The sequence below is a fragment of the Salminus brasiliensis genome, chromosome 11 (assembly GCF_030463535.1).
Source record: "Salminus brasiliensis chromosome 11, fSalBra1.hap2, whole genome shotgun sequence".
In the NCBI taxonomy this organism is placed as follows: domain Eukaryota; kingdom Metazoa; phylum Chordata; class Actinopteri; order Characiformes; family Bryconidae; genus Salminus; species Salminus brasiliensis.
The window spans coordinates 37125793-37146048 of NC_132888.1; the positions used below are offsets into that span (position 1 = coordinate 37125793).

General features: G+C 45.5%; 2 protein-coding genes and 1 long non-coding RNA gene across 4 annotated transcripts in view; 1 reads left to right on the forward strand and 2 right to left on the reverse strand.

Annotated features, from left to right (window-relative positions):
• Nucleotides 1–1580: 1580 nt before the first annotated feature.
• Nucleotides 1581–6077, forward strand: gmfg (glia maturation factor, gamma). Of its 2 annotated transcripts, none has more exons than XM_072691396.1 (7): nucleotides 1581–1723; nucleotides 3401–3497; nucleotides 3603–3652; nucleotides 3767–3816; nucleotides 3964–4046; nucleotides 4177–4250; nucleotides 5669–6077. In XM_072691396.1, the coding sequence occupies exons 1-7, from the start codon at nucleotides 1721–1723 to the stop codon at nucleotides 5738–5740; spliced, it is 429 nt and encodes a 142-aa protein (XP_072547497.1). In that variant the 5' UTR covers nucleotides 1581–1720; the 3' UTR covers nucleotides 5741–6077. The 2 variants fall into 2 exon arrangements, with proteins under 2 accessions (XP_072547497.1, XP_072547498.1); XM_072691397.1 differs by lacking the exon at nucleotides 1581–1723 and adding an exon at nucleotides 1758–2450 and having other exon boundaries at nucleotides 5669–5865.
• Nucleotides 6078–7575: 1498 nt separating this feature from the next.
• On the reverse strand, nucleotides 7576–16604 carry paf1 (PAF1 homolog, Paf1/RNA polymerase II complex component). Its single transcript, XM_072690802.1, has 13 exons — nucleotides 16165–16604; nucleotides 13141–13170; nucleotides 12951–13043; nucleotides 12206–12327; nucleotides 11895–12063; nucleotides 11643–11748; nucleotides 10817–10885; nucleotides 10601–10704; nucleotides 10372–10488; nucleotides 10151–10279; nucleotides 9597–9702; nucleotides 9244–9328; nucleotides 7576–8733 (listed from the first exon to the last, which is right to left on the reverse strand). The coding sequence occupies exons 1-13, from the start codon at nucleotides 16209–16211 to the stop codon at nucleotides 8336–8338; spliced, it is 1575 nt and encodes a 524-aa protein (XP_072546903.1). The 5' UTR covers nucleotides 16212–16604; the 3' UTR covers nucleotides 7576–8335.
• An 815-nt stretch (nucleotides 16605–17419) lies between these two features.
• LOC140565055 (uncharacterized) overlaps nucleotides 17420–20256 on the reverse strand; it is a 5942-nt gene continuing 3105 nt past the window's right edge. Inside the window, exons 2-4 of the long non-coding RNA XR_011980572.1 lie at nucleotides 19838–19973; nucleotides 19707–19751; nucleotides 17420–19400 (exon numbers count right to left, since the gene is read on the reverse strand). This is a non-coding gene — a long non-coding RNA (uncharacterized lncRNA). The remainder of the gene's footprint in view (nucleotides 19401–19706; nucleotides 19752–19837; nucleotides 19974–20256) is intronic.

Below are 20256 nucleotides of genomic sequence, written 5' to 3' on the forward strand. Positions count from 1 at the left end.
AAACCCGGTCAGGACCCCGCGGCGCTGGACTGGACTCGGCTGGACTGGGTGGGCTGTCGGAAAGCCCGGAACTGGATTTTTAAGGATTTCAAGCCAGTTCTGCTTTAATTAGCGACATATTTCCACGTTCAGCAGCATTTCTGTGGCTGTGGTGAAGATTTGATTCGGGTTTTAATATTTTATGTGTTAAAATTAGCCTGCTGCTTAGCTAAACTGCTAGCTGGCTAAATAAAATCTGCCGTAATTTTATCGCAGGTTAAACACAACACGAACATAAGTAATAATAAAAATACATTATAAATAATAAAGCTGCCTTTAACGAAGAAACCTTTACCATATAGGCAGTCTTAGCTTCTCAGATTAGCTAGTGCTAATTTCCACTAGCGCCTCTATGCAATTTCAGATGCTTTGCTAGCATGAAGCTAAACACTGAGGCAGAATCTCAAATATCTTCCTGATCCCTACATAGGGCACTACATAGGGCACTACATAGGGCACTACATAGGGCACTACATGGGGCACTACATAGGGCACTACATAGGGCACTACATGGGGCACTACATAGGGCACTACATAGGGCACTACATGGGGCACTACATAGGGCACTACATAGGGCACTACATGGGGCACTACATAGGGCACTACATGGGGCACTACATAGAGCACTACATAGGGCACTACATGGGGCACTACATGGGGCACTACATGGGGAACTACATAGGGCACTACATAGGGCACTACATGGGGCACTACATAGGGCACTACATGGGGCACTACATAGAGCACTACATAGGGCACTACATAGGGCACTACATGGGGCACTACATAGGGCACTACATAGGGCACTACATGGGGCACTACATAGGGCACTACATGGGGCACTACATGGGGCACTACATGGGGAACTACATAGGGCACTACATAGGGCACTACATGGGGAACTACATAGGGCACTACATAGGGCACTACATAGGGCTTAAATATAGGCACAATCAAATTACTGATAAAGTGGCCAGGGGGTGAAAGCACAAGGTGTTTCTAATAAAGTGGCCAGTGAGTGGAAGCACAAGGTGTTTCTAATAAAGTGGCCAGTGAGTGGAAGCACAAGGTGTTTCTAATAAAGTGTCCAGTGAGTGGAAGCACAAGGTGTTTCTAATAAAGTGTCCAGTGAGTGGAAGCACAAGGTGTTTCTAATAAAGTGGCCAGTGAGTGGAAGCACAAGGTGTTTCTAATAAAGTGGCCAGTGAGTGGAAGCACAAGGTGTTTCTAATAAAGTGGCCAGTCAGGGGAAGCACAAGGTGTTTCTAATAAAGTGGCCAGTGAGTAGAAGCACAAGGTGTTTCTAATAAAGTGGCCAGGAGGTGAAAGCACAAGGTGTTTCTAATAAAGTGGCCAGTGAGTGGAAGCCCAATGTAGTAGTAGGTGTTTCTAATAAAGTGGCCAGTGAGTGGAAGCACAAGGTAGTAGTAGGTGTTTCTAATAAAGTGGCCAGTGAGTGGAAGCACAAGGTAGTAGTAGGTGTTTCTAATAAAGTGGCCAGTGAATGGAAGCACAGGGTAGTAGTAGGTGTTTCCAATAAAGTGGCCAGGCATCGTCAGTGCCCACCCCGCTCTGTGCAATCGGGGATGTCAGCAGCAGCAGCAGCAGCATCCTGTCACAAGCTCTCTGTGAAAGGAGGAACTACACCAGCAGAGCCCCGCGCCGGATCGCAGTGTGCAGAATGGTGAGACACTTTTACTTGTGCTTTTACTTTTCGGACGCGTTTCAGGACGTTGCTGACCACCTCGGTCACCTTGGCCACCGCAGCCCACCCCGTGTGCCAGCCAGTGGAAAGGGGCCTCCAGAGAGCCCCCTCTTTTAGTAGCGATTAGGTGCAGCCAACGCGTTCCCCCTTGTTTTCGACACTGCAGGAAGTTTCATCGGCCTAGCGCTTCCTGCCACACTGTCTAACCAACCTCACACACTCACACACACACTCACACACACACACACTCGCACACACACTCAGAAACACTTCAATAATGCATCTACAGCACATACTTTATTCCAAAGGGCCGCACCGCGCCGCAAAGCCGAACTAAAGGAAAGCCTTCGTGAATATCAGCGCTCTTCCATCCGTATCTTCACCGATACCCCTCGGACAAGGCTGCACTTCCCAGTTCCTCAAGGCTCCACATACGGAACCCACTTGGTGTGTGATGTCACAACCATGAATAGCCGAATCCCATGAGGAGCGCCCTTGTTTGACCCCTTTGACCCCGTCCATAGCAGGTGAGGCTTAGGCCCGGCTTTCCACGCCCTGCTTCTGAGCGCCTTCAGCAGACTACTCTGGACGGGACTCGCTTGGAGACCTGTGGATAAACCAATCGGCAGCCAACGAACAAAAGCAGCAGCAGACTGGAGCGCAGGGTCCCCTCGAGAACCTCCACCGTGACAAGAACCCATGAGGGGTGTGGACGAAAGCAAGAGGCTACAGGCTACATATATGATACATATGTTGTCTATACAGTCATTGTGGGAGGAGCTGAAGAGCTGACTGTATATATGATATATGATCTATACAGTCATTAGGGGAGGAGCTGAAGAGCTGACTGTATATATGATATATATGATCTATACAGTCATTGGGGGAGGAGCTGAAGAGCTGACTGTATTTATGATATATATGAACTATACAGTCATTGGGGGAGGAGCTGAAGAGCTGACTGTATATATGATATATGATCTATACAGTCATTAGGGGAGGAGCTGAAGAGCTGACTGTATATATGATATATATGATCTATACAGTCATTAGGGGAGGAGCTGAAGAGCTGACTGTATATATGATATATGATCTATACAGTCATTGGGGGAGGAGCTGAAGAGCTGACTGTATATATGATATATGATCTATACAGTCATTGGGGAGGAGCTGAAGAGCTGACTGTATTTATGATATATATGATCTATACACTCACTGTGGGAGGAGCTGAAACACTGACTGTATTTATGATATATATGATCTATACAGTCATTGGGGGAGGAGCTGAAGAGCTGACTGTATATATGATATATATGATCTATACAGTCACTAGGGGAGGAGCTGAAGAGCTGACTGTATATATGATATATATGATCTATACAGTCATTGGGGGAGGAGCTGAAGAGCTGACTGTATATATGATATATGATCTATACAGTCATTGGGGAGGAGCTGAAGAGCTGACTGTATATATGATATATATGATCTATACAGTCATTGGGGGAGGAGCTGAAGAGCTGACTGTATATATGATATATATGTATAATTTATACAGTCATTATATGTGATCTATGAGTGCTGACCGTATGTATAGATTATATATATATATATATATATAAATAATAAGGCATGACATGGGTTTTTATGCGGTTTCAGTCAAGCTCCCTGGTCGTGTGTGAGGTGGACCCAAGCCTGAAAGAAAAACTGAAGAAGTTTCGCTTTCGTAAGGAGACCACCAACGCTGCCATACTGAGTGAGTGCCCCCCCCCTGTCCTGTCCTCTCCTCCCGTCCTGAATCAGAGGCGGTACTGTCGGTTTTACCTTACATCCTGAAAATAACCCTGATCTCTGCTTCCAGTGAAAATTGACATGGAGAGACAACTGGTCATCTTAGAAGAGGAGTATGAGGTAGCGTCTCCGGATCCCTCTTCTTTCCGTCTGTCTGTACTAGCAGTCTGTGGGTAACGTTGGCCTGGTGCCGTATTCCAGACGTGACGTCCATCTGTCCCTCTTCTGTTGCAGGACATCTCACTGGACGACCTGAGGGAGGAACTTCCAGAGCGGCAGCCCAGATATCCTTTTAATAAAAACAATAACATGGAAAAACCTGCATATTACATACATACCACCCCCCCCCCCCCCCCCCCCCATGGTCTGCAGTGGGCGGCTCCTGGTGTTTCTAATAAAGTGGCCAGTGACTGACCTTAACCGAAGCGCACGTACATAGTGTACAGCTACAAGCTGACGCATGCAGACGGCAGAGTGTCCTATCCCCTGTGCTTCATCTTCTCCAGCCCCGTAGGTGAGTCCGAACCCTCGCGCCTTTCATCGTTACACCACCTGGAACCCGATACGCATCCGATCCTGTCTAGAACGCTGTCTAGAACGTCTCTCAGTCTCTCTCTCTCTCTCTGTCTGTCTCTGAATCCCAGGCTGCAAACCTGAACAGCAGATGATGTACGCCGGCAGCAAAAACCGACTGGTCCAGTCAGCAGAACTCACCAAGGTCAGTGATGGTATCGGTGCGAGGAACGAGGGGCCCACAGATTCACAGTGGGACAGTGTGAAACTCTAGGCCTTCTGGACAACATGAACCCAGTAGAGTAGAACCAACGAGGAACAGAATTAGGCCTGTCATTCTCGGTTCTAGATAGTTCCTTAGCAAAGTTTCTTTAGGGAACTAAGGCAAGTCAAAGAAACGCATGAAGGTTTAACCGGTTAGTCGGCCTGTTTGAAGGGTTCTTCATCTTAAAAAGGTTCTTCAATAAAGACAATTGTTCCATATGGACACACTGAAGAACGTCTGAAGAACGTCTGAAGAACGTGTGGTTTGTGGGATTTATGTTGTTCTCAGAGTTCTTCCCAAAATGTTCAGACTGCCCAAATCCAATTTTTGGCATAGCAAGATTACAATCAAGATTGATTTTTGATTTGGACTGACAAAATCTGATCCGAAATCCGTTCTGGAATCCAATCCGAAATCCGATCCGAAATCCGATCAGAAATCAGATCCGAAATCCGATCAGAAATCCAATCCGGAATCCAATCTGAAATCCAATCTGAAATCCTATCCGAAATCCGATCCGAAATCCGATCTGGAATTCAATCCAAAATTCAATCCGAAATTCGAAAAATCCAATCCGAAATCCGATCCGGAATCCGATCCGGAATCCATTCCAGAATCCAATCTGAAATCCAATCTGAAATCCTATCCGAAATCCAATCCGAAATCCGATCCGTAACCCGTTCTGGAATCCAATCCGAAATTCGAAATCCTATCCGAAATCCTATCCGAAATCCGATCCGAAATCCGATCTGGAATCCAATCCGAAATCCGATCCGGAATTCAATCCGGAATCCAATCCAAAATCCAATCCGAAATCCAATCTGAAATCCAATCCGAAATCCAATCCGAAATCCAATCCGAAATCCAATCCGAAATCCGATCAGAAATCCGATCCAAGCAACATTCGTATGTGGTTTGGATCGCGATCGCAATCTAGATTCGTACAGATGCACATCTCAGACTATGTTCAGACTGAGGGCAAATCTGATCGGATCTGTTGACATAACTGTCCGCACTGTTGTTTGCAAGTGATCAGATCGGATTTGCGCTTTCGGACGTCCCAAACCTATCTGCAGGGCCCGCCGTGGTAACGTCGTAGGTGCTACCGAGCCAACTAATGTCGTACGCGGAACCAGGAGAGACGGAGGTCGCGTTCCAAAACTACCTCCAGATGTGGTTCGAGATGGATTTGCTGTCAAATCATGGAGACAGTCTAGATCGGATTCACAAGCATCCATGTTCATATCCCTCATATCTGCCTCGCCACACCGCTAGTAGCCACTGGCGAACCACAGGATGCTGAGCGCCCCTAAGCATTGCCACAGCTTCCATTTGCCTTGTCTTCTGTCCCCCTGCAGGTGTTCGAGACTCGGAACGCCGACGACCTGACCGAGACGTGGCTGAAGGAAAAACTGTCTTTCTTTCGCTGATGTTTTGGGGCCATGGACTGACCAGGGACCTCTGAAAGAGCCTGCTGTCATTAGTTTTGATGCCCAAGTTTTGGTTTTTGGGATGTTTTTTTGCTCAGTAACGTAATTAAAGATCTAGGCCGTCACACTCCGTGAAAGTTATTGTCAAATGCACTTGAAGCAAGGCCTTCCGGCCTCGTCAGACCACTGCTCCACCTCCCCTTGTCCAAAAAGTTGGTCATTTGAAATTTTGTAGCGGTTTCGGGAAAACAATTACTCCTTTTTCTAATTTCCTACGATGCTGGCTTTGTTTTTAAGCTACTTAAAGAATAAATAAATTGCTGACGTAACGTAAAAACTTGTGAAATTTAATGTAAACTGGTGGAATCGCCTGGTCTTTCCTAACGATGACTGCGTCGCCCAAACCGCAGCGCTAATTAAGCTTGGTAAACGTTGAATGGCGGCTCACTAAGGCCCCCGAATTGGTCCGGCGCTAAATAAGGAGGGACTATTTAGTTCACTAAGTTAAAAAAAAAAACAAGCAAATTGGGACACGTCCTCAATATCAACATGTGGCGCTGAGCAACCTATACCAACTGTTAATGAACTACATTGGAAATGATGTGAAACTCATGGCAACCAGTGGCTCGTGACCATCACTCACCTCTTATAGGAGCAAGGCTCCAATGCATTGTGGTCCACGTTCAGCTCAAGGAGTGAGCTATGATGTTTACGAGAAATTCCGAGAGCATTGTGGGAAATTTTGAGACGAGTTTCGGTCAAAACAACATGATTCAAAAATGTTCAAGTATTCACGATAAATTTTTTTACCTCAGGCACCCAGACTTTTGCTTGCCACCGTCTGTGAGCTTAACGTTGCTATGGTTGGGCGTTATAACGGTAGTACTGTACACCACGATATTTTATTCAATTAGGACAGTATTTCTGTTCCGACTATCTAGTACATGTACAAGAGAGCCTCAGGGTGAGGGCTGGTGGGCCTCAGGGTGAGTTTAGCGACATGCTAAGTTCAAGTAAGAAGGAAATCAAGCAAACCTGGATGAGCCAGTCTACCAAACGTTCCTGAAAACAGTGGAAACTGTGGCTTTATCCTCTAAACCTGTGATTTGAGCCTCAGTTAGCTGGAACACTGGCTGTGCTGTGGTGTTTAGCCTGCTAGCGAACTTATCTAGGCCTAGCTAGCCGGCTTTGAGTCCAAACAAAGTTTCTTCGTTCTGTTCCTCCCAACACCAGTCGCTCTAACTTCAGCAGTTAGCATACCGCAGTCGGCTACGGGCCTCGTCCAACGTCGCTACCCCGGCGTTAGCGTGGCCTGGCTGCCGGGCTCATCCAACATCGCTACCGCAGAATTAGAACGACCTGGGACTGCGTTCATGATTCTGGGACCGTGTATCATCTTCATGTTGCTAGAATAGTGTTAGCATAGTGCTAACTGCATGCTGGAGCCGTCACACACACACACACACACACACACACACACACACACACACACACACACGTGTTAGCTAGCTAGTGTTATTAGTTGGGTAGCTACATTAGCCTTGTAGGTGTAATCATCAATCGTAACCAGTCTAAGGGGTCCACGCCAATAACCGCTGGACCTGCAGTGGAAACGAGGCTTTGGATCATGCACTACTTTATGCTACTCTACATCTTCGGTAATTACGTAGAACGCTGTGATATTTTGAGACGTATGAACGAAAAAATACGGAAGCCGATGGAACTTTAAGCGGATCGTAAGTGGCTCAGATGGAGACGTCCCTATTTCTCGTTTCATCGACAGTTCCTTTACTGTACCTTCGTTTCAGACATGGATAGACATGGACAAGATCTCATTTTTTGTAACAAAACCACTGGTTTATCTTTATTTACAGCAGTTTATACAGCAAAGTGACGTCTGTGGAGACGTCGCCTTCTACAACCACCAAAAAAACAACAAACAAAACAACACCAGATCACAAATACGGTTATGATGAACCCCAGCCCCCCCCCCCCCCACCAAAGCTTTTCCGCGTGGGTTCATGTACTTTACCGTGGGGCATCATTCCTAAGGCTACAAGACACCTGAAGAACCATAATCTGGCCCAAACGCCAGCTTTCTGAGGTGGAATGACCTCAAAATGACCAAAGGTTGCTGGAGTAAGCCTTCAACATTCAGCCTCATGTAGCCTTATGAACGGTACGGTAAGGTATGGTGTGGTGCCCTACAGTAAAGTGTTGCAGAGATGGACTCCTCCGGCCTAAGTGGACAGTAGTAGTCGTCAGCGCTGTTCATTACTGCTGCAGAAGAGACCAGGTTAGCACAGGTCATGGGCCAAGCTGGCTTGGATACAGTATAGTAGTTAAAGGGTCTGTATGCAGAAATGGATTTTGGGGATTTGTCCCATATCAAATAAGGGAGCCTAGGGAGGGTCTAGGTTTCAGTTCGGCTAATGTCTGAGGTGCAGAACTCATGGCGCTTATTAAATTGTGGGGCTTTAATAATAATAATAATAAAAAAAAAAAAAAAATAACAACAGGATAGAGGGCTGGGACAGCCAGGAATGATGGGAGCTGTAGTCCCTCTTCCAGTAGGCAGGGCTCGCAGCTCTCATCTCATTCGCTGTCGCTGCCGTCGCTGGAGTCCGAAGCCCTGTCGCTGCCGCTGTGCTGGTCGGCCTCGGAGTGGCCGCTGCTGCTGTGGGCCGGGGAGCCGCTGCCGCTCCTCCTCCCGCCTCCTTCTCCCTCCTCCTCGTCCTCGCTGCCGCTGCGCCGCCCGCCGTCCTCCTCCTCCTCGCTGTCGTCGTCGCTGCCGAAGATTTCCTCCTCGTCCCGGGCCTGGCGGTCCTCTCCGCTCTCGCTGCCACTCCCGCTGGCCTTCCTCTCCCTGCGCTTTTCTCCGCCCTCGTCCTCCTCCTCATCCTCCTCGTCGTCCTCGCCGCGGCGTTCTTCGTCCTCGCGGTCCGAATCGCTCTCCGAATTCTCGCTCTCGCTGCCTTTCTCCTTCTCGTCGCCTGCAGGGGGACAAACACACAGGCGTGGGTTTAGCAATAGTACAGCACCTATTGGTAACGGTCAGAGGGGGTGGGACGGGTGCGAGTTGTCCACAGTGGTGGGTCTAAGAGCTCCCTCACAGAAGACGACTCCGGCCTCAAAATCCATCCACTGTGGAGGGATACATGTAGCGCCAAACAGTCCCCATTGAAAACCTTGTATTTTTAGGATTCCCAATATTCTACCACCATCATCATCATCATCATCCCCAGTAATGGCCATCCACACCAACAGGAGTGGCCAATTCGAGTCCCGGAGGGCCGGATTCCTACAGTTTTGTGCTTCTCCTGCTTAAGCCCACCTGACTCGGCTCACCTATTAACTGCTAGGTTAAGCAGGTCTGTTAGAGCAGGGAAATCAGCAAACTGTGCTGGACTCCGCCCCCCCGTTGCCCACCTCTGTCCTATTTGTTGGTAACTCCCAGTGCAATGTGAGCTTGACCGTTATTCCCAGTATGACGGCTGCATTACCGGAGTCCTGCATGTCTTTGTCGATGTCGATATCCTCCTCCTCGTCCTCCGGCTCGTGATTCTCCAGCTGAGCCTTTCGGGCTTCCTGCAGTTCACACACACACACACACATCATTACTTTCCTTCCTTTCTTTTCTAGCGTGTACAGTAAGGTGCAAAGGTCTCCTGTGAAATATGAATGATTATCTGGGCAGTAGCGGTGTTTTTCCACTGGATGCTGACCACACCATCCTCACTCCACTACCACTTGCACACTAACCAGGGACCAGCCATGGCAAACGCTCCCCGCCCACTGGTGGGACCTTACTTGCTAATGTCAGAAAGCGGATGTGTACAAGTGTCCGGTTCCATACCTGAGCCTCCAGCTCTTTCTCGTTCATGTCTCTGTGCTTGCAGACCAGGACAGCGTTGGTGGTGGACTGAGCTCCTGCCTTCGCTCTCCTCTTGCTCAAACGCACTCTGGGGAACGCACACAAAGACACACACAGGTTTATAAAACTATGCAAATGTATACTTTTTAGTCATGCACTACAACTACAAGGCTAATGTAGCTGGCTAACATTAGCCTGCTAACTTCCTGAAGCTGTAATTCAGTTCATCAGTTCATGGTGTAACGTCCACGCAGATGAACCATGCAATCTCAAAGCACACAAGGGGGGGCCATAAATAATGCTGGAATCCACCTGAGGTTCGTCACTGAGGTTCGACGTGAGCGTGTGACGACTTCGGCCTGCGGTTAGCACTATGCTAACGGATAGCTCTAGCTGTGGTCCTGGCATAAACGATGATCTACAGCTTGCCTCACTAAGGTAATGCTAGCGTGTGCTAAGGCCACGGACCTGTGGACGAACCAGTCAGTTGGCTCGTGGCCACTGTAGCAGAGCAATCAGAGTAACAGAACACACACCTGGTCTCCAGCTCGTTGTAATAGACGCCGTCTCCGTCTCTGAAGATGAAGAAGTAGTTCTCCTCGTAGCCTTTGCTGGCCTTATTCTTCACGTTCCAGTTGTACTCCCGGGCGATCTTATAGTCGTACCTGCAGAACAAAGGGGACGCAAGCGAGATGGTCAGTATTCTTCCTGGAGCTGCTTCTCAGTACCATCTTTATTACGAGGCAGCTTGTCTTACAGCTCCTCAGGCATGTAGTCCATATCCTCCTCCACGTCTCTCTTTCGCTTGCGCAGCGTCTCCTCGTTGGGCAGGAAGTACGCCACAAACTGGTTCCCTTCTTCATCCATCATTCCCCTGCGGAGACAAACAGCGGCACACGGGCGACGCATCAGCTACCACTCACTGATATCCAGACATGGGAGCACGTCTCTTATAGACACTTCGCTGCGACTCTAGCAAGACGAACCTGATCATGGCCTGCGACATCATGTCTACGGCGGCGGAGCCGGACACCTCTTTGGGAGCGGGGTCCGAGTCGAAGATGACCTGAGCGCAAGGGTTTATCCACATCTAAGGGAGGAAGAGGAAAAGAGAGAGCGCTGAATCCAAGGAGACAGTATCGGCACACCTACATGCACGGGGCTAAACCCAAAGCGGGAATCTGGAGAGCTTGGTGTGGTACCTTAAAGTCAGGAAAGACGGGCAGCACCTCCACGGGCGTAACTCTTGGTTTGCTGTAGTGCTGTGTGATCTGTACAGAGACAAAAAAAATATATATATACACCAACATGAAGTGACAAATACCTACATATATATATATATATATTTTAAGGTATTAAGGTACCCAATCAATTGTATAAATCTACTAGGGATGCACTGCTACCAGATTTTCAAGTATCTGCCAATACCGAGTACCGATATGGATACCAATCTGACTTAAATAACCGGACACCCGACTCTAAACCACTTTTTATAGGTCCTATTTTCCCCCAGATAAGATCTAATACGCTTTACTGGTTGAGGATCTGCACATTTCAGAGTTTCAGAGCTATGAAATAATATAAAAACGGCCACAATGCAGAAACACGTGCAGGTAGGGGAGCATGATCTGGCCGAGTTGGACCAAACAGCTTTTAACTGGTGTTCAAATTCACATCTCAGAGCAGAGGAGGTTTAGAAACAGAAAGAGCTTCTGCAGCAATTTCACAAATTCTCTGTGTAAAAAGCTGCGAAGCTTCAGTGTTTCCTTTAAACGCTTGGTTTTTTTAATAAAGTAGGGTGTCAGTAGGCTTCAAGGTATCGGTGCTGATACTCTCTCTCTCTACTACTGCTGATACTGAGACCGTGTGAAAGTGCCGGTATCGGTGCAACACTAGTAACCACCCATGTAATTTACTAGGTAACTGTTATTACACTGGGTGCACTGAGTGTTTCTGAAGGGATATACCTTCCCCGTTCATTAGAGGAGTGTGTATAGGGGGGGGGGGGTGTTCTGGCTGCGTACTCACGTTTTTCTGGGCGTCCTCGAAGGTCTTCTCGATAGCAGCGATCTGACTGTCCCTATCCTTGTAGATCTCTTCCTCTGTGAACTGCTGCTTGACGGACACACCAATCCTGCGCACAAACACACGGTGCGTTGATACAGCAGGCACAGGCTAACATTCGACCTATTCCTTGTAAGCTAGGTCAGGCCCCGGTTTGATTGAGGGGAAAGCTGCGTGGCGGCCAGAGAAAACGGGAGTGATGCATGTGCTACTCACTTGACCTCCACTTTGTCATTAGAGACTCCATATCTGTTGAACTCTGTGGAGATGTACTCGGTCTTCCTCATCCATGGGACCACCTTAGCATGCTGCTGGGACCGCTTGGAGCTGGAGGGAGCCTGGATGTCCTCTTCCAGGAGCTTCTCGTCCGCAGGATCCAGCAAAACTGAACAGGGGGCGAGAGACAGAGCCGTGTTAGCTAAATTGCTGGCAGCAGCCCTAAGCTTGGGGCTTACTCGTGTGCTGCCTGACACTGTGGACTGAGGTCCAGTACTGGGGTGACCCTGACGTATGTTCTAGGCACTTACTGTCGGGGTCTATACGGTACGTGTCTGGGTTGATGAGGTCAATGGTGACTCCCAGGTCCGGCTCTGTGAGCAGCTCATGCCGGTGCTGTTTCTCCAGTGAAGTGGCCTTATACTGCACAAACCTGCAGGAAGAAGAAAAAGAGCTGAGCACCAACAGAAGAAACATCGTCCCACCACTGAGTTCCCTCAGTAAAAATTCATGAATAAAAAAATTCATATTTAGTAATTAATCAATTAAAAAAAAAGAAAACTAGCTGTAGGTGTGACGCAATGTTTTCTATACACATACGCATGTAAGCTTATTGGTTAATGAGAAAAAATAAAACAATGACAAGTCTGATCTAGTCTGATCTAATTTCAATAAAACCATAATCAAATATCAGCCCTTTATGTGGCTCAGGGGTCTAATGTGCTACCACTACGGCCATCAGCATCGGCACAGGCGCCTGTTAGCTGGTGCGGGGGAGCGGGGGAGCCGGGGACCCGGCGCTTTCCTCAGAGCGCGGCGGCTGCCTGGCGATGCCGCTCCGGCGCCTGTTTGAAAAGAGGAGGTGGCTGGCTTTGCTTGTATTGGAGGTGTGTTAAGCCCTGTGTGTTAAGCCCTTGCCACACCCTTGCTTGTGTGTGGGGAGCTAATTGGCAGTGACAAACTGGATGTGGAAAAAAAAAGAAGGCCGAGATCAGTAAGACCCATGTGTTCCTCGCAGTCGGTCCCAAGACCACCGGTGGAGAGCAGCTCCCGTACCTGTGCTGGTCGAAGGGGTACGTGATGAACTTCGGGTCAAACGGGATATCGGGGAGGCTGTTGCAGTATTTGACTCGGCACACGACTCCGGACCTGAAGGATCAGAGAGAGGAAAACAGCACAAATCTGTAGAGAAACAAAGCCGGAGTCCGATACTGTCCGATACGTCGAGAAATCAGACATACGGTACCTTTCCGGTATGGCTCTGTGTGAGGAGCTCCTGCAGGGGGGGGGGGGCGGGGGGGGAGAAAAATAAATAATAGTTAACTAATAAATAAATCACAACAACAAACAAACAACAGTTTTATAACAACTAAAATTAGATATTTTAAATATGAATTAAATATTAAATTAATTCAATATTAACTGTCGAAGTTATCCAAGTTTATTTGACTCTCAGAAATATGAGACCTTCTTAATATTGATATTACTGAAGCTTTGTTCTCTGGTCTAAATACATCTACAAGTTCCCCCAACTGTTTTTACAGCTCCTCAACAACTATCTAGAACCTTTGAGACTTTCGAATACAGTCATGGTGCACATCCACCTGCCAGTAATGTGGTTTAGCCTAGTATCTAGAGCTAGAGCAGTTTATCATGATACAATTTATGGTGATAACAATAAGCTTTCCTAATCATATGGAGGAGACTGTTAGTGTTAATAAACACTGATCAGCTGCAGGTTTCTAACATTACGAACAGTGTAATTAGACTGAAGGGTTCATTAGATGAAGAGCAGCAGATGTAGAGTATAAATCACTGTATTCAGTACAGGAGAGGATCTGAAGAGTAGTTTATAAGAATCTGTTGCTACAGATGTGTTTAGTCTGTAATTATACAGTATGTATCGTGATAAATATCATGTATCCAAAAAAAAGTAATTAAACATTTTGATAAAGTATTTTTAATATCACCCAGCCCTACTAGTCTCTGGAATACAGAGCTTTCAGAAAACCCAGCCCACTCACTCTACCGGTCCAGGCTGGTTAATGTAAAGAAGTCTTTGGGAAAACTGGGAAAAGGTCCAGTAGAGTTCTGCTATAAGAAAGATGGTACTTTGAGAGATCAAAAGAACAAGTATTAATTAAATGAGACAGAAAAAAAACGGATGAACTGTGCTGAAATGTTCATTTCCGAATAATCGGAACTGGTGAACTCTCGACGAATTAAGCTAACTAAACCAACATATTTAACGTAAAATTTATATTACGATATTTTTAATTAATTTGTCTAAATATTTTGACTAATTTCGTGAAGAGCTATGTTTTTAGAAACTTCTTGCGGACATACATCACAATATAACGTGAAAATTTTCCCTAATTTGACAAATTTTGTTGGGCATTTTGACTTTTTTTTTTTTGTTAATGCTATTTCCTAGATATTCTGACCAATTCTTTGTATTCATATTTTATTACTGTATTGTTTGATTGATTTATTTGATTTATTTATGAATAGTGATGTCTTTGCAATATCTTTTATTTGTCACACAAATCTGTCACCTGGATATTTCATTTGGATCGGAATTGATGAACTGTTGATGGATTAGTCAAAATATTTCTGAACAAAAGTAACAACTTTAATGTAAAAATTAATGAATTTTTACCTGTGAAAATAATGACATTGTTGGTACTTTTGGTATTTTATTCTACATATTTTTTACCAGTTTTGTTAAAATACATCATTATTCTGCAAACGTTTACCTACATTTTTGCTATTTTCTAGAAATTCTGACCAATTGTATTATTATTTTATAACTGTATTGGTCTGCTTCCTAAAAAAAAACAAAAGATATATTTGCTACATATTTTATTTATTGTCCAAATAACCTCATTTTCTGGATCCCACACAATTCATTAGGATTGGAATTGGTGAACTGTTGATGGATTAGTTAACATAATTCTGAACAAAAGCTAAACATTTAATGTTTTTATGTAAGAATAACTTGTTTTCTGGATTCTTTGAACTATGTGAGAAAAAAAAAACAAATGTAAAAAATGTGTTAAAAAATATATATTTTGTGTTAAGAGTTCAACATATTCGACATGCTTTGACCAGTTTTGCTGACATAAATTATTTCATGTGAACTTTATTGTAAATTGAGAAAAAATATATTTCTTACTAATAATTTATTAATTTTTACTTTTTGGCTACTGCAATTTTCCCAATTTTGTTGAACAATCTTTGTATTAATTATTAACGTATTGGCCCGTTTTACTGAAATGATTTACTTGCTAGAATTTTTTTTTTTGTCAAACGAATACATAATTTGTAATGAATATTTTTTAGTTTATCTAATTTTAGTTTATATTAAAATTGGAAAACTGTTTGTTGTAGCTAGAAAAATTCTTAAAACAAGCAAAATAAGATAAGAACGACATGTTTTCTAGATATTTAAAGAAATTGTAAATATTCTGAACTAGTGTCAAAATATATTTTGCAGAATTGAGTGAGAACATTGGTGTTGGACCATGTTTCTTCAGAATTTGATTGAATTTATTAAACATTATTAAAATAATCCACTGATTTTATTCACATTTTACAGGTTGGAGCTGGTGAACTTCTCCTATATGAGCCTGAAGAAATCCTCAATACCAGCTGAATATAAGGACGGGGTCTATAAATTAATTAAACTAATGAAATTAATGAAATTAAACATCTATAAATTAAATGTTAAGTATTTTAATCGCAGTAAATTATTATTTTGGGGCTGATTTAGGGGTTTTAGGTGAAGGACAGTAAAATCGCTGGTGGCGATCAGCCCCCACGCAGCGGGCGAGCGAGCGAGCTAGCATGCTAACGCTAATGCGCGACGTTCGGGTTAGCTTAGCTTTAGCACTTTACTGCGGCGAATTAATGGAAACACGTCGAGTGTTTAACACCTCGGAGCTCAGCGCGAGTTTCGGGCTTATTTCACACCATTTTCACACCGTTTAATCAACGCTGGGTTAGTTATTGGGAGCTATAGCTATAGCTAGCTCGTTAGCTAGGTGCTAGCTAGCGGTAGCGTTAGCCACTAGCACCGCTAGCTGTAGCTGTTATAGCTTAGCTAAACGGTTCCGCCCAAACCCCTGGATTATCAGCCGATCCTTGCAAGCTAAGCCCCTGTAAATGAAGAGCCCCAGTCAGCGCCGCTTCTGCAGCCTGTCTGGGCGGGTAGAGCTGGGCGGCCAGGCTACTTTCAGCGGCGCGGTCTGGGTCGGCGCTAGCCGCTTACCGGTGCCCATCCTCCCGCTGCGCTTGAGTCTGAATCGTCGGGGCCATTTCCAGCAGATCCGATCCTTCTTTCACTCAGACTCTCCTCCTCCTCCTCCTCTTCCTCCGGGTTTTATTAAGGTCTTAAAGCTTGAAGAATCGAGCCCGAAGCGCGGCTCTGTTTCCAGCCTGGGACGGTTGATCCACGGCCACACGCTCACACGGCACCGCGCTCTGACCGCAGCCGCCCCCTGAGGCGAGGAAGGCGCTGCCGAGCCGAGCCGAGCTGAGCCGAGCCGAGCTGAGCCGTTTCAGCGGTTCCAGCGATGTTTCACTTCAACACCGTAAAAGTTTTAAACGTTTTAACAACATTTAAACGTTTGTGTTTCAGCCCTAAAGCGCTTAGTCTCCTACAAACGTACCGTGGATTATTTAGCTATGCGTGGAAGTAACAAGTGTGCCCTAAGTAGGGCCCTATGTAGGGAGCAGGGGGCGAATTCAAACAGGGCCCCAGATTTTCTGACCGGCTCTGAATTTTATTAATTTATTTATTTATAAATTATTAGTTTTTTTGTTTTGGATATTTCTTTTTGACTGATGTAGCATAAATAAGCACTGTCTAGATATTCTGACCAATTCTGTTCAGCTATTTTATCAAGAAAATGTTTTATTTCATTGATATTTTGATGTATTTTTGTCATAATAATGGTTAATATTTTTGAATAAGTGTCAAAATATTTTTTTAATCAATTTGTGAAAATTGCTCTATATTTTTACCCATTTTGTAAAATAATTTGTCTACATACTTAACTCCTTTTCAGGTATTTTGCCTTATTTTATTTGAATAATTTCTATTTTTTTGTGCGAAAATGGCACCGAGATTATATATATATATATATATATATATATATATATATATATATATATATATATATATATAAAGATTAATATTAGATTTTATATATATATTAGATTATATATATATATATATATATATATATAGGATTTAACTAAATATATTAGGGTCACATGACCAGTTTAACACAGTTCAGTTTTAATTCGTTTACTAAAATCAATTCTTTGTTCTTTGGAGATGTTTTTTCCCCCAATTTAGTTTTAGTAAATCTGCATTTTCTAGATATTTTGACCAACTTTGAATTATTTTCAGCTATTTTATTAAATAATTGTATTAATTCATAAATATATGTATTTTGTCAAAATAATTACTACTGTAAGGAACATCAACAGTGAGAAGAGTGAACGACCCATTCCTCAAAAGTTGTCTTTATTGCTCAAGAAAAACAAACCGAAGAAAGAAGAGAGAAATCCAGTAGAAACAGAAGTCAGGCACAGCGCAAACACTGTTCCACACCCCTCTGAGGGTCTCACAGAAGAACCAGCGAGGGTCCCGAGTCGTATCGCCCAAAAAAAACAAACACATCAACAATCACATTTAAAGTCTCTTCTCTGGTGCGTCTTCAGGAGAACATACAGGACGTCAGAACATCTGCTGCTATGGACATCAGAGGACAGATCGGCACTACCTTCACCATGTTTTTACAATGCTGGACCACAGCTCCATCACAACAGACACGCTGCTTTCTTAACTTGGTGTCCGGTGTGTTTTCGGATGCTGAGCCTTCAGGACTGATACTGAAGATACCCCCTGTCTCAGGAGGACCACTACAGACCCCCTAAAGAAATGGATGGTTTGAGAATTTGGTCCATCTACCCGCCCCAGAGAGAGCAAGGCCAATTGTGCTCAATCTGAGCCTCGGCTGCCGATGGCTAGCAGCATGACCGGGAATCGAGAACCTTCTGGAAGTTTAAAGAACGTCCACATAATGTAAAGCTTCTGGCGACACCATAAAGACGGACTGGATCGGACGATGGTCAGCATTCAGACACTCGGATCGGACCGAGGGGGCTTCCCCGAACAGAACCCTTTACGTTCTGAGAAAACCCTCTGAACATCTGCTTAACTGCTGGAGAACCTTTCCATCACACCATCTAGGCAAAGCAAAACCGGGTTCTATACAGTTCTAAAAATAGTGGCGCAATGTTCGGTTCTACATAGAACCAATTTTAAAAGGTTCCTTAAAGAAAAAACATTTAAAAATTGATGTAACCAGGTAAAGTAACGTCTAAGAATCTAAACGGTTCTTTAATAGGCTCCTGAAAGCCCCCCCCCCAATTCTTAAGGGTGTATGTGGAAGCTCTTCAAACTTTTAAAAGGTTCTCCACACCAACATCTCATCTACAGCTACGGTTCCTCAAAGTAGGGTCCGGTGAAATGCTCTACTGAGGTTCTTTTACACCAGAAATATTTTCGCTCCAGCCCTGAGGACTGTCCTGTCCTGTCCTGTCCTGTCTGAGAATCACTGTTCTGAGGAAGCTGTGATGGCTCAGCGTCTCCACATAATCCAGCACTAGTACATGATTTGGGTCGATGCAGGTTACCGACTGACCAGCGCATTCACGAAGTAAGGCGAGGAAACTTGCCATCATGGTACGGCAGGTCATTCGTGTACCCGCGTTCTACGGTTCTAGCTAATTCTGAGCTTACTTGAAATCCAGATCCGGACAGAGAATCTAAACTGTTCATGTAAGGCCCCGTTTCAAAGACACCGGAGGTGAAGAGGAGTCTCGAAGGGAGCGAAAGCGTCGAGTATTATCAATAAACCACCAGCTGTACAGAGGCTGTAGGGAGTTTCAGACACGCCCCCAGTTTTAAACACCTGCAAAACAACGGCAGCTCGAAGTGGAGCCGGGTACAACGCCCCCAGCCCCTAAAAACTGCAAGAGTGACAAAATCGACAGCCTGTAGCCGTCCGCAGACGACTTCCGGAAGCCCAGCGATGTGAAAAACTGGAAAAGGAGAAAACGTCACCCCCATAGGACACCCTTTCTGGGACGAAAGCAACAGAGATTCAGGCAGAGTTCCCATTTTAACACCAAGACAGATCCTACAATCCCCGCGGCCGCCTGCGCTCCTCCGCAAAACCTCCTCCGCAAGCTCAGCGCAAACGCTCCACCTTCAGCCAGCCGCGGGACACCTGTAACATGATTCACGCCCAGTGCAGATAGTTGAAAGACAGCAGGAATGGACGGAGGGTAAATTTTCACCCCCCCATCACGCAGATTTCTCCGCTGTCTGAAATGTGTCGGCCGTTCGGGCGCTCCCAACTGACGCCGCCACCACCGCCGCCGCCGCCACCGCCACATCCTCAGGTCTGAGCATGCTCGGAGCGGTCCACTCTACAAGAACAGGGCAGAAAACATAAGATGAGAGTTAGCCATTAAAAGGGGGGCATGTCCTACACTCTAAACACCCCTCAAAACACCTGGACTGTTTTGGACGGTGGTGTTACCAGGCCTGTCACCATAATTAGGTTCTTGACTTAGCGTTCAATATATGGACACGATTGCCTGACCTCGATACTGCCCATAGTGACCATTACATCAGTAGAGCGGACTGTGACAGGTAGTGGGACTGAGTATAGTAATATAGGGGGGGGGGGGGGGGGGTGACACACCACAAATAACAGGCGCTTCCTTTCCTACCCGCTCAACATGTAGAGCATCTGGCCAGGGTCATCAGCAAACACCCTGTGAAGGAGACACTGGTGTTACTGGGGCGTTTTCATTTCCCTCAATTTCCACGTACCCTTAAAACGACCCTGACCGGCACTCACCCGTCACCCCAGTGGTAGAAGGCTCTGTCCTGGTAAAACAGGCAGAGGAACAGCCAGACGCTGATGGTCTCCACCCAGAACACAACGAACAGCAGCCACACGGAGGAGAGCAGGAGCTCGCACACCATCCTGGAGCCTGCGTGGTGATTAAGAAAGGGTTAGGTTAGCGTATCGTCACCCACAGGCTCAAAAACACACCATGGTCATCAACACACAGAGCGGTTAGTCTCTCCACCTCTCCACTGTTCTGCAGGGTGCAGGGTTCCTTCTTCCTGCATCCCAAACTGCACTCTCCCACAGCGAACGGTGTAGAGAAGAGTGTCCCTCCCATTATTATTTATTTATTTATTTATTTATTATTTACACATGCTGACTCTATCTGATCAAAATGTACATGTCAGTGGTGCGATCCAAAAGCT

What these genes read in the sequence shown, in the direction of transcription:
- paf1 (XM_072690802.1), bottom strand. Translation starts at nt 16,211, where the DNA reads ATGGCCCCGACGATTCAGACTCAAGCGCAGCGGGAGGATGGGCACCG. An exon ending in TCGAGGACGCCCAGAAAAAC is followed by an intron (nt 10,886 to 11,642) that starts GTGAGTACGCAG and finishes GTCTCTGTACAG; the next exon opens with ATCACACAGCACTACAGCAA. An exon ending in ATGTCGCAGGCCATGATCAG is followed by an intron (nt 10,489 to 10,600) that starts GTTCGTCTTGCT and finishes TTGTCTCCGCAG; the next exon opens with GGGAATGATGGATGAAGAAG.
- gmfg (XM_072691396.1), top strand. An exon ending in CACCAACGCTGCCATACTGA is followed by an intron (nt 3,498 to 3,602) that starts GTGAGTGCCCCC and finishes CTCTGCTTCCAG; the next exon opens with TGAAAATTGACATGGAGAGA. An exon ending in CTTCCAGAGCGGCAGCCCAG is followed by an intron (nt 3,817 to 3,963) that starts ATATCCTTTTAA and finishes ACCGAAGCGCAC; the next exon opens with GTACATAGTGTACAGCTACA.